Below are 12,842 nucleotides of genomic sequence, written 5' to 3'. Positions count from 1 at the left end.
GTTAGTATGATCTTATGTTTCATGTTAGTAGTGTTTTGAACCATTAATTGTCTAAGATGAGAGTCTGGAAGATTAATACTGTTTTGACCACAGACGAAGCTTTTATATGCCTCTTTTCATCTTTTCCACCTAGATGAACAGTTAATTTGCAAGAGAAATATTCCAAGTGACATTTGTCCTGTTTCCAGTTTTTCTAGTAGAAAATATACAGCCTGCTCTTCTGGCATATCCTTTTTACTCACTGGTTTACTTTCAGAAAGCCCAGAAAAAAAAACATGCTTGAGTGTAATAATGCTAGTGAATATTAGGTCAGCTGATCCAGGAGACTGTACAGCATTAAGTATTTCACATCAGAAGTTAGTTTTATAAGGAACTGCAGTACCTAAAAACTTCAGTGTTTCCTTTCTATAGGAAAACTTTGGCTTGAGTTCAGTAGGTATTAAGGCAATGTAAATGTTTTACCTGTAACCAGAAGCCAAGGTGCCCCTTTGGTTAAATCATATAATTTACCATGTATTAAATAAATAAATAAATAAATAAAAATTGTGGCAGCTCTGGAAACAAAGGTATGGTTGGCAAGTGGCTCTGGCATCTGCTTGGTTTTGGAGTGTATCCAGGCCACAGATAGATCCCATCACACAGACATTAGAGACAATTAATGTTTTTCATTAAGAATAACATTTAGCAATTATTCTTCACTAGGTTGTTCAGACAGATAGTTCTCTTTGTGTTTAATTGGATGACACAGCAGAAGATGCCAAAAAATGACTGGATGATTATTAATAGTTAACCTAAACTCAGTTTGAGGCAGCTGAAGCTAAGTGTTCTTTCAAATTTTGTCATTCAAATAAATTTAGGTGGAAATAGCTTCAGCAAAATTCAAATGCACCACATTGGTTTGAAATTGTTTAGGAAGTGATAAAACTAGTCTTCCATTTTCTGGCACTTGAAAGAGAATTAACAAACAAACAAAAACTTTATTTGCAAAACACTGGGTGAAAGAATGTTTGTTTTCTTCTTATCTACCAGCCTAGCATTTCCATGAGGTGTGGGAGATCTGGGCTTGTTTTGTTTGGTTTTGTTTGTTTTCTTCTGTCAATTTTATCACCATTTAAAGAGTACCTTGTCAATGGGTTGTAGGATAACACTGGGTGAGCTACAGTGTTGTAGAGTTGTCATTGGGCAACCTAGGCCTTCATCACTTGGGTAAATGTCCCAGTTACCTTCATATGCACACGCTACTGTCTTGTTCTCTTGTTTTTTCCATGCATCCATTCTTCTTTCTCCCTCTGACACACACAAAGCCGAACCACCACTGCCATCTCTTCTTCCTCTGTGTTCTGTGAATGAAGCCATTTGTCTCCTTGCAAATTATGATATAATTCAAGTTTTAAAAACATTTAGTTCAGTCTGGAGAGCATATTTGAATTTTTCATTTTGATGTGTACATTCAAAAATCTTTCCTATGGACAGTTTGACTAGAAGTTTATTGATTGCTTGGTGAAAAGCAACTATTTAGCTAGCTAAAGCTACAGTGTGTCCTCAGCTAGAAAACTGGCTGCAGTATGCATAAGAAAAGGAAGGCAACACTGAAGAAGAGAAAAAGAACAAATATTAGTGTAGAGGAAAGAGTAGGATGGAGTCACGGGTTATAATCTGTATCATATCCGATTTGCAGGGGTGTGTAACATCATTTGAATCATTTAAAGTCAAATTCTAAGGAATCCAATTTCTTCCTTTCATAGTTGGAATTCCGTTTCTCTAAGGCTGGAAAAGTACAAGTATACAAAAAATGGAAAACAGACCATGCTCTTTCACATGCTCCCAAAAAGAAAAGGCGAGAGACATAAAGGTTTTGCAGGAGGCCTGGCACTGCAAAAAAAGCAGACTTGGAAGTCAGATACAGCAGCCAAAAATGCTAACTTGCCTTACTAATTATGCATGTTCCAGCTAGGCAGAGGGCAGTTTTTCTGGATTTCACAGCTATGCTATTTGGAATGGCAAATTTAAGAAGGGCAAATACAAATTTTTGCTGAAAGTTTAGAAAACTTAGCAAATAGAAAAGATAATGGATTCTTCCTTCCTTCCCCACCAAAACAAATAAACAAACAAAACAAAACCAACAAACCAATAACAATGACAAAACAAAAAAAAACCCACACAAACCCACCAGGTTATTCCTATAAACAGGTATTTTTTGTTACTTTTGCATCAGCCATTGTAGACATGTCTACTGTATTTACTAATTAAGCTAAGCAAGGGGAGAAAATAAATAAAATCTGAAGTGTGGTGTGCAGAATTCTTGTTTCCCTTGGTTCTAATCTAATGCTTTATATAAATGGACTCTGCAGTGTTGCATCTGCAGGATGACAATATGCACAGCCTTAGGCCTCCCCCCTGGTGCCATAATTATTGTGCAAGTTGAACTATGGTTTATATGTATGAGATGGAACAATTTGAAAATAAATTATTTAAGACAAGTACTTGATGGGCAAGAGATAGTATATACAAAAGAGATGCCATTCTTCACTGAAAAAGGGTCTCAGTGCATGAAACAAGCATCTTGCTATTTTTCATAGAGCAATACAAGTTTAAAAAAATGTACTCAAATTTACATAATTCCTCTCCATTGTGAATGCAGCCATTAATCCTATCCTGCTGACTTACTTTTCTGGAAGGTGGCTCAGCTGAAGCAAATATTAGACCAACAAGCAAATAATTTCAAGGAATCACTGCAGAAACACAATCTACAGTCCAACAAAGAAAAAGAGAAGCTTTTGCAGGATCTTCAAAACACCATTAAAGAAAACCAGAATGTTAAACTGCAGCTGGAGGTATCACATCAAAAAGTCTTAAAAATGTTGGAGAAAAGCAAAAATCAGGAACTCAAGGTCAGTTTATGACATACTAGTGTAAAAAAAAATCATATTTGTGGGATAAACCATATTAGCCAGAGCCAATTATCAAAACTCAGTTATCTCCAGTTACCTTAATAGTGTGTTGCCATTGGTGCGCATAATGAATTATTTTGTGATCTTTGAAACACCATCATCTTCATTTTTGTTTGTTTATTTTAACATGCGAACTTAGACCACAGTGTGAATGAAATAGTATCATAAAATAATATAACCTATTCTCTACAGTTAGACTGCAGTGAATACAAGCTCCTCTTCCTGTGTTCTTGCTTCAGAAATGCAAGGGAATTCCTAAGTGTATTATTAACAGGAGTCAGTTTTATTCCTTTTCATCCATTGTTAATTTATACATAGTTTAAAAGTAGTGTGATAGGCATGTATACTGATGTGTATTGCCTTAGATACCTTCAAGAAATCAATCCTGTAAGCAGATAACTAAAGCTTTTAAAGGTTCAAGTAGATTTATTTCAGTGACAAAATGTTGGTGGAATATATTGAGGTTTTAAAGAATGTTGCTGTTTGAGAAAAAAAATCAAATTGAAAAATCTACATGTGATTGTCACCTGGAGTTCACATGTCCCTCTTGATATCACACACCTTAGGGAAAACCTCCTTATGAAACATATGTAGTAAAAACATCCTAGGTAGAATTTAGTATCATGTTTATACATTCAGAATAAAATTCCAGCTTTAACAAAAACAAGCTGGTGGCAGTAAGCTGGTAAAAATGAGGAGTTTGCTTTCAGAGCCACTGCAGAGCAACTGCTCCATCGTTTACAGTGTATCAGCAGCATTTCTAACAACAGTGCAAGTTTTAGCTAAGAAAGATGAAAGGAAAGATAGAAGCCTTTCTTTGAGACACTGCGATAAGTAATGACATACAGGTCAAATCTAAGGACTTTGTATGTTGAATAATAAAACATCTTTCTAATGCCAAATAGTGCAAAGATGTCAGTGTTATTATTTCATCATGTATGACAAATCTAACAGATGATATCTTGATAATTTCTCTTGTCCCTATTAAGTTTTTTTTAAAATAAATAAAATAAAGCTCATTTTTATAAATAAAATAAAGCTTATTTTTATTCTTGTGTTGATGGAGTGTTACATAAAGTGGTGATGAAAATAAAAGTTGTGCAATAAAAGACCAGATTCATCCTGGCATTACAAGTAAAACAGCAAGGTGATAAATGGGCTCCAACTGCTTTGTTTTTGGGGGGGGTCTTTTGCTTACAGGAGGCAGAAGAACGTTTGAAAAAAGAATTTAATGAGACTTTCAAGATCCAACATCAGTCTCATAGGCTGGAAATACAAACCTTGGAAGAGAAAGCAAAAAAAGAATTACATGATGAACTGAAGCAGATACAGAAGCAGCAGACCTTGTTGCTAGGTATGTCTCATGTCATGCACAGCTCCTACTGCTTGATTATATGCTGAGAAGCACTGACTTTCCCCCCCTTCATTTTCTTTCCTGTCTTCTGGGAACTCAGGGCTTTGTGAATCTTCTTTTCCGTACCCTACAAGTTCAGCTATGTAGACTTAATATTCTTTATTAACCTAGTTCTCAACTGTCAGCAGCAGAATATAGCTGGGAGGGTAGTCTGGTATACAATGTTTGAGTATGCATTATCAGGTATATTAAATTGGAATATGATAGTTAGTGTATATGACTTTCCTTTGTTTTCCCTGTGATATGAAGAATTATTATATGTGGCTCGAGTCTACTCTGTTGAGTTCAGCAGTGGAGACCGATTGCTCCATACATATTATAAAGCCAGTTTAGAAAGTTTCCTAAACTGTTGAGAACTAAAAAGAACACTGCCTTAGGAGGACCTGTAATATCCCCGGGTTTGAACTCAGGTTATTAAAGCTCATTTATAAAAGGTTTTTTAGTTAAAGAATACTTTGAAAGTACTTTTAAGTACAAACTGGATTATCTTCTTAGGTTCGTTTTTTTTTTTTCAGTAATTCAAATTTGCTCTCTAAAGTTTATATGTTCAATAGATAGATTCTGTTGTTCTTCTACAAGAAGAATTGTAGGGAGACAATAGAAAAATTTCCTTTTCCTTGTGTTTGATGCATGCTGAAACTTGTACCCAATATACTCAAAAGTTGCAGTGTATGACAGTTCTGCTTATGTAAGTGTTGTACTTCTCTAACACAATGAGAGCTCTCCTCAGTCTGCCTTATGGCCCTCTATAAAACATCAGTGGACCTAACAGGGAGGCTCAGGGGTGGTCCAGTGAAGTCCCAGGTTAGAAGCCATAGTGATTTGGTCTGCAAAACAACTGCCACAGAATTACCTCTCTAATTCCATTGTTGAATCACTGCTATTATCAATCCATATCTTCTTACTGTTGTTCAGCTGAGTTACTTCTCTAGTAATAGGAGGCCATTACACTTATCGGCGAAGGAACTGAGGAACAAAGCAAAATGTAATGTATTAGTGTTGTCATCTACATTGTCTGTATCTGCCTTCCCTGCCCAGCCTTAGTGATTGTCTGATTGTTACTAGGATCTCTAAGGATGGAACTCTCTGAGCAACAGACATCATGTACTAATCTCAAGAAACAAATAGAAGAACTCCAAACAGAGCTGAGGAGTGTGAGGACACTGAAGAAGCAACAGGCAAGAATCCAGTTCCTACTTCATTGCCATATTGTATTTTGCAAGAGCAGTAGTATCATATTTCTCTCGTCAGAGATAATAAAAGTGTACAGAATCTCTTACAGAAATGGAACAGGTTTTCTTCCCTTATGTGCCACTTCTAAATGTTAGCACTGTTTAGCATCTTTTCCCTGGGGACAGGCTTTTCTTTTCCTTTACAGATCAGAAGCTACTACACAAGTAAATGAATGAATGTTGCAAAAAAAAAAAAATTTTATGGAGACTATAAAATATGTTCAGGAACTTTTGATCACAGATTTTGTCTTGCACATAGAATTACATAAATAATTGAGAAAATCTGTTCACAGAAATTCAGTGGATGTATTTCCAGTGAGTTCTTCACGTTAAATAATAAGAGGCTGTGAATAACTAAATTTGACCTTTTTCTTAGGAAGGAAGTAGCCAGAGCCAGATCAGATCTCTTCATGATGAACTGGAAAAATGTCAGAGTGAAATTTCTGAACTCAAGAAAGAGAATTTACTTTTGAAGGACACAATGGAGCTGCTCAGTGCTGAGTTGGAGTCACAGAAGCAAGAAGCTGCACAGCTTCAGGATAGGGAGAAACAGCACAGAAGGTTTGCCTTAAATTCTCACTTCACAGTGCAATCTAGAGATTCAGTAATAAAGCCAGCAGCTGAAGTGTTCTTAATGTGATGAGTGTCAGAATCTCTCTTTTCTAAAGAGGTTAGGTGTTTTGTATATGCAGTTGTTCATTTCACATTTCTCTTCAGCCATAATAAAAGGATTTGAACTAATTGTTCATTATATGTCACAGACAAATATGTCCAGTGTAGCCCCACAGGGGTAACCGAGAAAATCTGTGTCATGCAGATTGAAAGGCAGTGGAAGACATAAACAAATCCGAAACCCAAGAGCTACCAAAAAAATGTAGAAGTCCCTGAGATTATTTTTTTAATACATACTCTCTGTAGCCGAAACCAATGGGTTGTGAACTCTAAAGACGATACCTGAGAATGTCACATGTACTCTGTAAGACTTTGCTTTGGCTGTAGCAGCCAGTTTTGCACTGGGGACACCGACAGGGCCTCTGGGCTGATGGAAGTCTGGAGCTGAAATGCTGCCAGGGCACAGGAAGGACAAGCTGACCTGTGGTCTTGGCTGCCTTTGTAGAAGGTAGACTGCATCCTCTTAGTGTAGACACAGGCTTGGAGCACGTGCTGCACTGCAGTAATAGCATCTTCCCATTTGCGTGTGGAGAAGGTGTGGGACTTACCTTTTACATGGGAGACAGGACTGGGGTTCACTGTCCAGTGCATTTGTATGGCTGTTGAATCCTTTCAAGTTTCTGGGTGATCATACTTAACACATCCTCTTTGCGGAGCAATTGAGGGATCTGGTGCATGGGTACCATTCAGTTAATTTCAGCAGTAATGTAGAATGTATGCCCTAATTACTCAAGCTGTATATATAAAAGGATTTCTGAAGAGTGTACCCTGAAAGGAATCTTTAAAATTATGTCCTATACAGTCTAGGGAAAAGCACCCAAGGGATACAGGGTCTCTTGGCAGACTGTCAGAGTGGCCAGAGTAATTCTGTTTCTGTCTACCAGTCAGAAGATATTTAAAGAATGAGAAAGAAACTTTTTTTTTTCCTTTGCACCCTTTGGAGAGTTACTTGAAAGTGACTTTCATTTCAAGCGTTTGAAGCAAGATCAACAGAAAGAATTGCAAACCAGAGAGTTTCATCAGTGCCCTCCAGCTACCTTGAAGGAATTTAGAGCTTCTGTTCATGAAGAGAATTATTCACATGTCAGTGACGAAGTCTAAAAGGCCTCAGATGCTAAAGCTGCTGGGCTGGAGGATAATCTTTACAGGGGATAAATGGTGTAGCTCTACTACAGTAAGCATTTGAGAAGGAAGCATTAATGGAAATTATATAAGGAGAAATCCTTCAAATAACAAGAGGTAGAACCAAAGAGCTGAAATGGTCCTTAGGCACCTGGTAAAGACTGCTCTGAAATTAACCCATGTAAGGTCTAGAACATTAACTCGCAGCTCTTGTTTTGCTTTGCAGGACCAATAATTTGTGCATCTAAATAACAGCTTTATTACTTTAACAACAGTGACCTTGTCTTATGCTAGGTAGTTGTTTCTGATTTGAAAGCTGATAGTGCCTTATTATTTGCATGTGCCAATTTCTTTTAACCAATTATTTAAAATTACTATTCCTGCTGTTGCCAAGTAGGTGAAACCAGTAATCTGCCTGAAGTCATCATTCCCATTTCCATTCTCTTGAATTGTGTGAATTCCACCTCCAAGAACTGAAACCTTTTGCAAGGATTACGATGAGAGCAGACAAAGGTTTTTTATGGGAAGAGAGGACAAGTCCCAAAATGTTTATTCTGAAGGAAAGCTTTTATTCTGCCCTTGAAGAGCCATTTCAGGGATTCTGCTTCCATTTTTACTCTTATTCTTCTGCTTCTTATTTTGTGCCAAGTGCCAAATCAATCGTTCTCATAGCTGTGCTCTAATTTCAAGAGCAGAAACCTTTCATGGTCCTTTTGGCCTTTCCTGAAGCATCTCAGAGGAAAAAAAAAAAAAAAGCGAAAGGGGCTTAGAAATACAGTAAAAAGGGGAAAAAAAAAAAGTAAACTGATTATCTTTTGTACAAATTACAACTGTTAATCTGCTGGGTCTGATGTCTCTGTTTTAATCAGTAAAGAAGAGAACATGGGCTATGCATTGAGTTAATGAAAAAGTTACTTCAAGTTTTAACAAAATGTTAGCAAACAAAAGGCAACAAGCCAACAATGATTCTACAACAGGTGTTGATTGATTTTGGGATTAGTATCAGAAAAGCGGTGTTGTGGCTAGGCTTGAAAAAATGTGAGGCACTTTTTAGTTTTCAGTTGATGGTGTTAATCAAGTAGCTTAATCTTTCAAAATATGTTGTCTGTTAGAGATAAATGTTGTAGCTAAAGGCATTGTTACCTTTCTTACCGTAACTATTTTTAAAAAAATTATTTTTAAGATGGTGGTAGGCAGTATGAAATGTTTCTGGTGCCATGATGTGATGAAATAAAGCATCAGAACCTCACATTAAAATTCAATACATTTCAAAATAATTTTGCTTCATATAAGTGAGTTGCTATGGTACTCTGTTGTCATATTTGACCATTAAGATTGATGTACAAACTAACCACAACGAGAATATCAGTAGCATCATTATAGAATAGACTCTCTGTTTCCTGAAGGCTGAAGGTCAAGCACTTCTCCAAATAATTTTCCTCTTTCTCAGTGTTAGTGTGGTTCTGCTTCAGACTGTAACTGAAGCGTCAAAGTCACATCAGTAAGCAGAAGCCCAGAGCTGCACCTGGTTAACTGCCTTTGGAGTCAATAAAAGACCTCAAAACTGCATGTTTTGATCAATGATAGTAAACTAGTATTGAAAAGTGAGAATTCAGACATATTTTAATACCAGTGGAAGGTTACTGGTAGAAGACCACAATATCAAGCATAAAAAAGAACTGGATATACTGAAACAAGATCAACGGAAGGAAATTGAAAACATATTATCTGATTTCAGCAGCACTTGGTCACATCTTCAAGCAAAGGTTTTCACCTTAGAAACTGAGTAAGTCATTTAAATAAACTCTAGCTCATACTGGCAATGAGTTCTGTTTGAAACTATTATTCTTACGATGCCTAATTTTTTTATTACTCATAGGTAGAATATTATAAGCACTGAAATTGAAGCATATAGGTATTTCCTTTGCAAACACAGACACATTGTAATGATCTCTGAACATTGTTTAATGTAAAGCTCTATACACAGAAGTTTTACAGTTCTAAACTAAAACCTTCACTTAGCATCTTGCAGTTTTATGAAGTGTAAAATCATCTTTTTCATAGATTGCACCAGAGACCTAGACCCACGATCTTGTACTTAATTTTGGTCAGCAGAGCAGCGTCTTTGAGGTTTGGTCGTGCTCCTTCTCACTCTTTTGCAAATTTCCGAGGACAAGCCTCACTAACTCATGTAAATAAATGTACTTCACAGCCCCCTGTAGCATTAAGAAGTTCTGTGGTGCTTCAGACTGTACAGGAGAGGCCCCCCAGGAATAATCCTTGTGATTATATATATCCCTTGTCCATTTATCTTATCCCAACTGTGCAGCATAGGTCCAGAAGAGACACCTATGTGCATGCAAGCAGGACTCAAACCATTCAGATGTTAAGATGCCTCTCTTTTCATGAAATTTACAGGAATTTAGTATTTCTGAGGCCTCTGACAAATGTGGTTGGAATTAGCCTGTGGATTCTAAAACTATTGGGTCAGAAAAGAGAACAAATAGATGAATACAGGCGTGCATAGGTACTGTGACACAGAGGTTTTTTTCCTTTAGGAAACTAGACTAGCAATGTGGTTTGCAAGCTTGCTAGTATTTTACACCAGGGACTGGATTTTACACTGGACAGGTGTTGTGGGTTAACCCTGGTGGCAATTTATTTTGGAACTCCAAAGCATTCTATACTTACCTATAATCCATGTGCAGATGCCCATTTTTTAAAAATGCTGCTTTATCAGAAAGGCCTGACTATGTCCCTGCATTTTAGGCTTGGAATTTAGGGCAGAGTACAGCCCAGGTATCTCTTGAACCCGCCCTGAGGAAGTTTTTTCCGGTCTGGTTTTTTTTTGGTACAGACTTAAAGAATCAGAAGAAAAGTCAAGAAAGTGGGAGTCCAGATCAGAAGATACACACCTTATATGCTCTCTGCAAGACAAATTAAGTGAGAGAGAAGAGATTATCAAGCAGCTGGCAGTAAGATTTCCTTTTATGTGTACATATATATATTTTGGGATCTGTTGGAAGGCTCTATTCAGTGTTTCACACATTGTTTTAGACTGGTACTTTCTGTTCTGGAATACTTTGACCAACTTCAAACAAATAGGTGTTCATACACGTACTTTATGTCCCCTCAGGAAGGAAGAAAATTTCAGCAGTCACTTGTAGCCAACACTGAATCTTACAGGAATCGATCATTTTCTTTCAACCCTGGTACAAGATGCCTGACTCCTTCCATGAAGGTAAAATGGGCAATGCAATTAAAATTGCAAATTATGATGTTTTATTCCTATTTGAATCATACAGATTATCAGGACAATAAAGGTCCTATTAATTTTTATGATGATGTTATGCAGTAGAATCTTTCCAGTAGGCCAACCTACAGTCAAGTGCTAAGTATAACATAAATTCAGTAGACGCGCATAGATATTCGTGTTTAAGCAAATACAAACCACTACAACTCCAAAGACCTCAGTCTTCCACTGGGGTAAGCACAAGTATTGCTTGCAGATTTGGGAGATGCTGTTTGGGATATTGCATGCATCAAGGAAAATGAATTGTGTTTGAGTTGCTCAATATTTGTCCTTTGTCATTCCAGCCCCTCTGTATGATGCTGCCTATAAATAGTGACAGAAAGAAAGGAGGTCAGCTTGGTGCAAAGCACCTACCTGAGCTCTGCAAAGCTAACAGATCTGATGTATCTAAAACCTGAAGGTCAAATACCTGAGTTGTTTTAATCGGGCTGTCTAATCCATGAATCCTCACAGCATACCCTGAGAATTTACTTTAAATGCCTATAGGAAAAGATGGCAATCTTCATTTTTGGGTGCTCCTCATAAGATATCTAGGAATGAGGTGTTGTTGAGGTTTTATAGTATCAAGTGTAAAATGTGTGTGTAATGAAGTTTTCTGTTACAATAAAAAGCAGAAGAAGAAGACGGTTGAGGCGCCCAGTCGTGTTGTCAGTGTCCCGAATTTAGCTTCCTACGCGAAGAGCTTTTTGAGCTGTGACTTGCGATCAAGAAGAAGTGCTCCTCAAATAACAAAATCTACCAGCTTAGACCGGAGTCCTGGCTGCCTCAGGGTGGGCTCTCCATCAGCACAGTCCTCAGACACCAGTGCTGCCACAAGGTATTTGTCCATTTTGCAGTGACTTGTAAGATGATAAATGGATTGTTCAGAATCTCGCAGGCATTTAAACACCTTAGGCATTTGGAAATAATCAATGACATAAGGTTCCCATTGTACAGTGAACTCCGTGTGTTCAGTTCTCTGCAGATAGGCCCAGAACTTTACTGCTGAAGTAGGCTGTGAGCCCAGCAGAGCTTGTGATTGCAACATCTCCTGGTATAAAAAAGTTAGAGGAGTTGCAAGTATTTAGCTAAGAATGTAGTTGATAGTGAATATGGCGGTTTAAAACTTCAGGCATGTGTTTTCCTTCTTACTTTGTTTCCTCACTTTGCACCTGGTAGATGTAGATAGCATATTTTGGTTTAGGACATATTTGAATGTATCTAGGCTAACAATTTGGAAAAGGGTTGAGAGACTTAAAAAATGATTTATTAGTAAATACTTAACTAAAAACTTCTTAGTTTGATGTTTTTTTCTCTGAAAAGCTTGATTTTTTTTCAAATTTATGAGTTATTTAAACAATATTTAGTTTTATAAATGACTGAACTGTCTCTTCAACAAATAGTTTAAAATGTATGTAGTTACCGTTATACAGTCCCACACCCAATCCTACCACTATTCTTCAGGACAAAAGCCAGCCTTCTTACCTGGCTCCTGCTGGAGATTAGTTATCTTGGAAATTGTGTGCTAGAGTTCTTTCCTCGAAGGCAGACGGTGCTGACTGCTGCCAAAGACAGTAACGTGGGACATGGGCTTGCGTCCAGTTTGGCAGTTTCCTACATCTCAAAGACAAAGCATTCTGTGTCATGCCAGATGACTGCCAGGGCAAAGCAGATTTCTCTTTTTAAAGGGAAACGTACAGGCAGACTGAGGGCAGCTTGGCTGCTACTTACTCTTTTAATCAATCAATTCTAAGTGAAGTCATATTTGCTGTTATAAACTAACCAAAATTAATATAAATGTTACAAAAGCATCCCGAGTGCTGAAAAATTAGGGACTATGTAATAGGATTGATTGTAAAAGCCAGTTACTACTCAGATAAATCTTTCATTTCCAAATAATACTTTTACTCAACATTTTTAATGCATAAATTGTATTTCATATTTTTAAAGTGAATTGCAGCTGCCATTTGCTGATTTTCAAGACTTCATATTCTTGAAGCATCCTTTTTTTAATTTATTTTTTGAGATGTCGAGTCAAGAACTATGTTCAAACATTTCTCTACAGCTGTTCAGTTCTCCTGCACGCTTCCCTTCGTGCTACTACCAGTGCTGTAAGCCCAGGTATCTGGCTAGCACAGATCTCACTAGAAACTGTAGCT

General features: G+C 37.2%; 1 protein-coding gene across 9 annotated transcripts in view; it reads left to right on the top strand.

Moving 5' to 3' along the window:
* FAM184B (family with sequence similarity 184 member B) overlaps positions 1 to 12,842 on the top strand; it is a 52,591-nt gene that overhangs the window by 38,854 nt on the left and 895 nt on the right. For 4 of the 9 annotated variants that reach the window (XM_021286115.2, XM_021286119.2, XM_021286117.2 and 1 more), the window contains 7 exons: positions 2,679 to 2,891; positions 4,152 to 4,305; positions 5,431 to 5,543; positions 5,974 to 6,158; positions 10,249 to 10,366; positions 10,528 to 10,632; positions 11,316 to 11,521. In XM_021286115.2, coding sequence (XP_021141790.2) covers positions 2,679 to 2,891; positions 4,152 to 4,305; positions 5,431 to 5,543; positions 5,974 to 6,158; positions 10,249 to 10,366; positions 10,528 to 10,632; positions 11,316 to 11,521 — 1,094 coding nt within the window. The remainder of the gene's footprint in view (positions 1 to 2,678; positions 2,892 to 4,151; positions 4,306 to 5,430; positions 5,544 to 5,973; positions 6,159 to 10,248; positions 10,367 to 10,527; positions 10,633 to 11,315; positions 11,522 to 12,842) is intronic. The other 5 variants (XM_021286116.2, XM_065060615.1, XM_065060614.1 and 2 more) reach the window with 4 other exon arrangements.

The sequence above is a fragment of the Columba livia genome, chromosome 4 (assembly GCF_036013475.1).
Source record: "Columba livia isolate bColLiv1 breed racing homer chromosome 4, bColLiv1.pat.W.v2, whole genome shotgun sequence".
Taxonomy (NCBI): Eukaryota; Metazoa; Chordata; class Aves; order Columbiformes; family Columbidae; genus Columba; species Columba livia.
The sequence above is the reverse complement of the archived record's forward strand: the minus strand, read 5'-3'. Positions and strand labels throughout refer to the sequence as shown.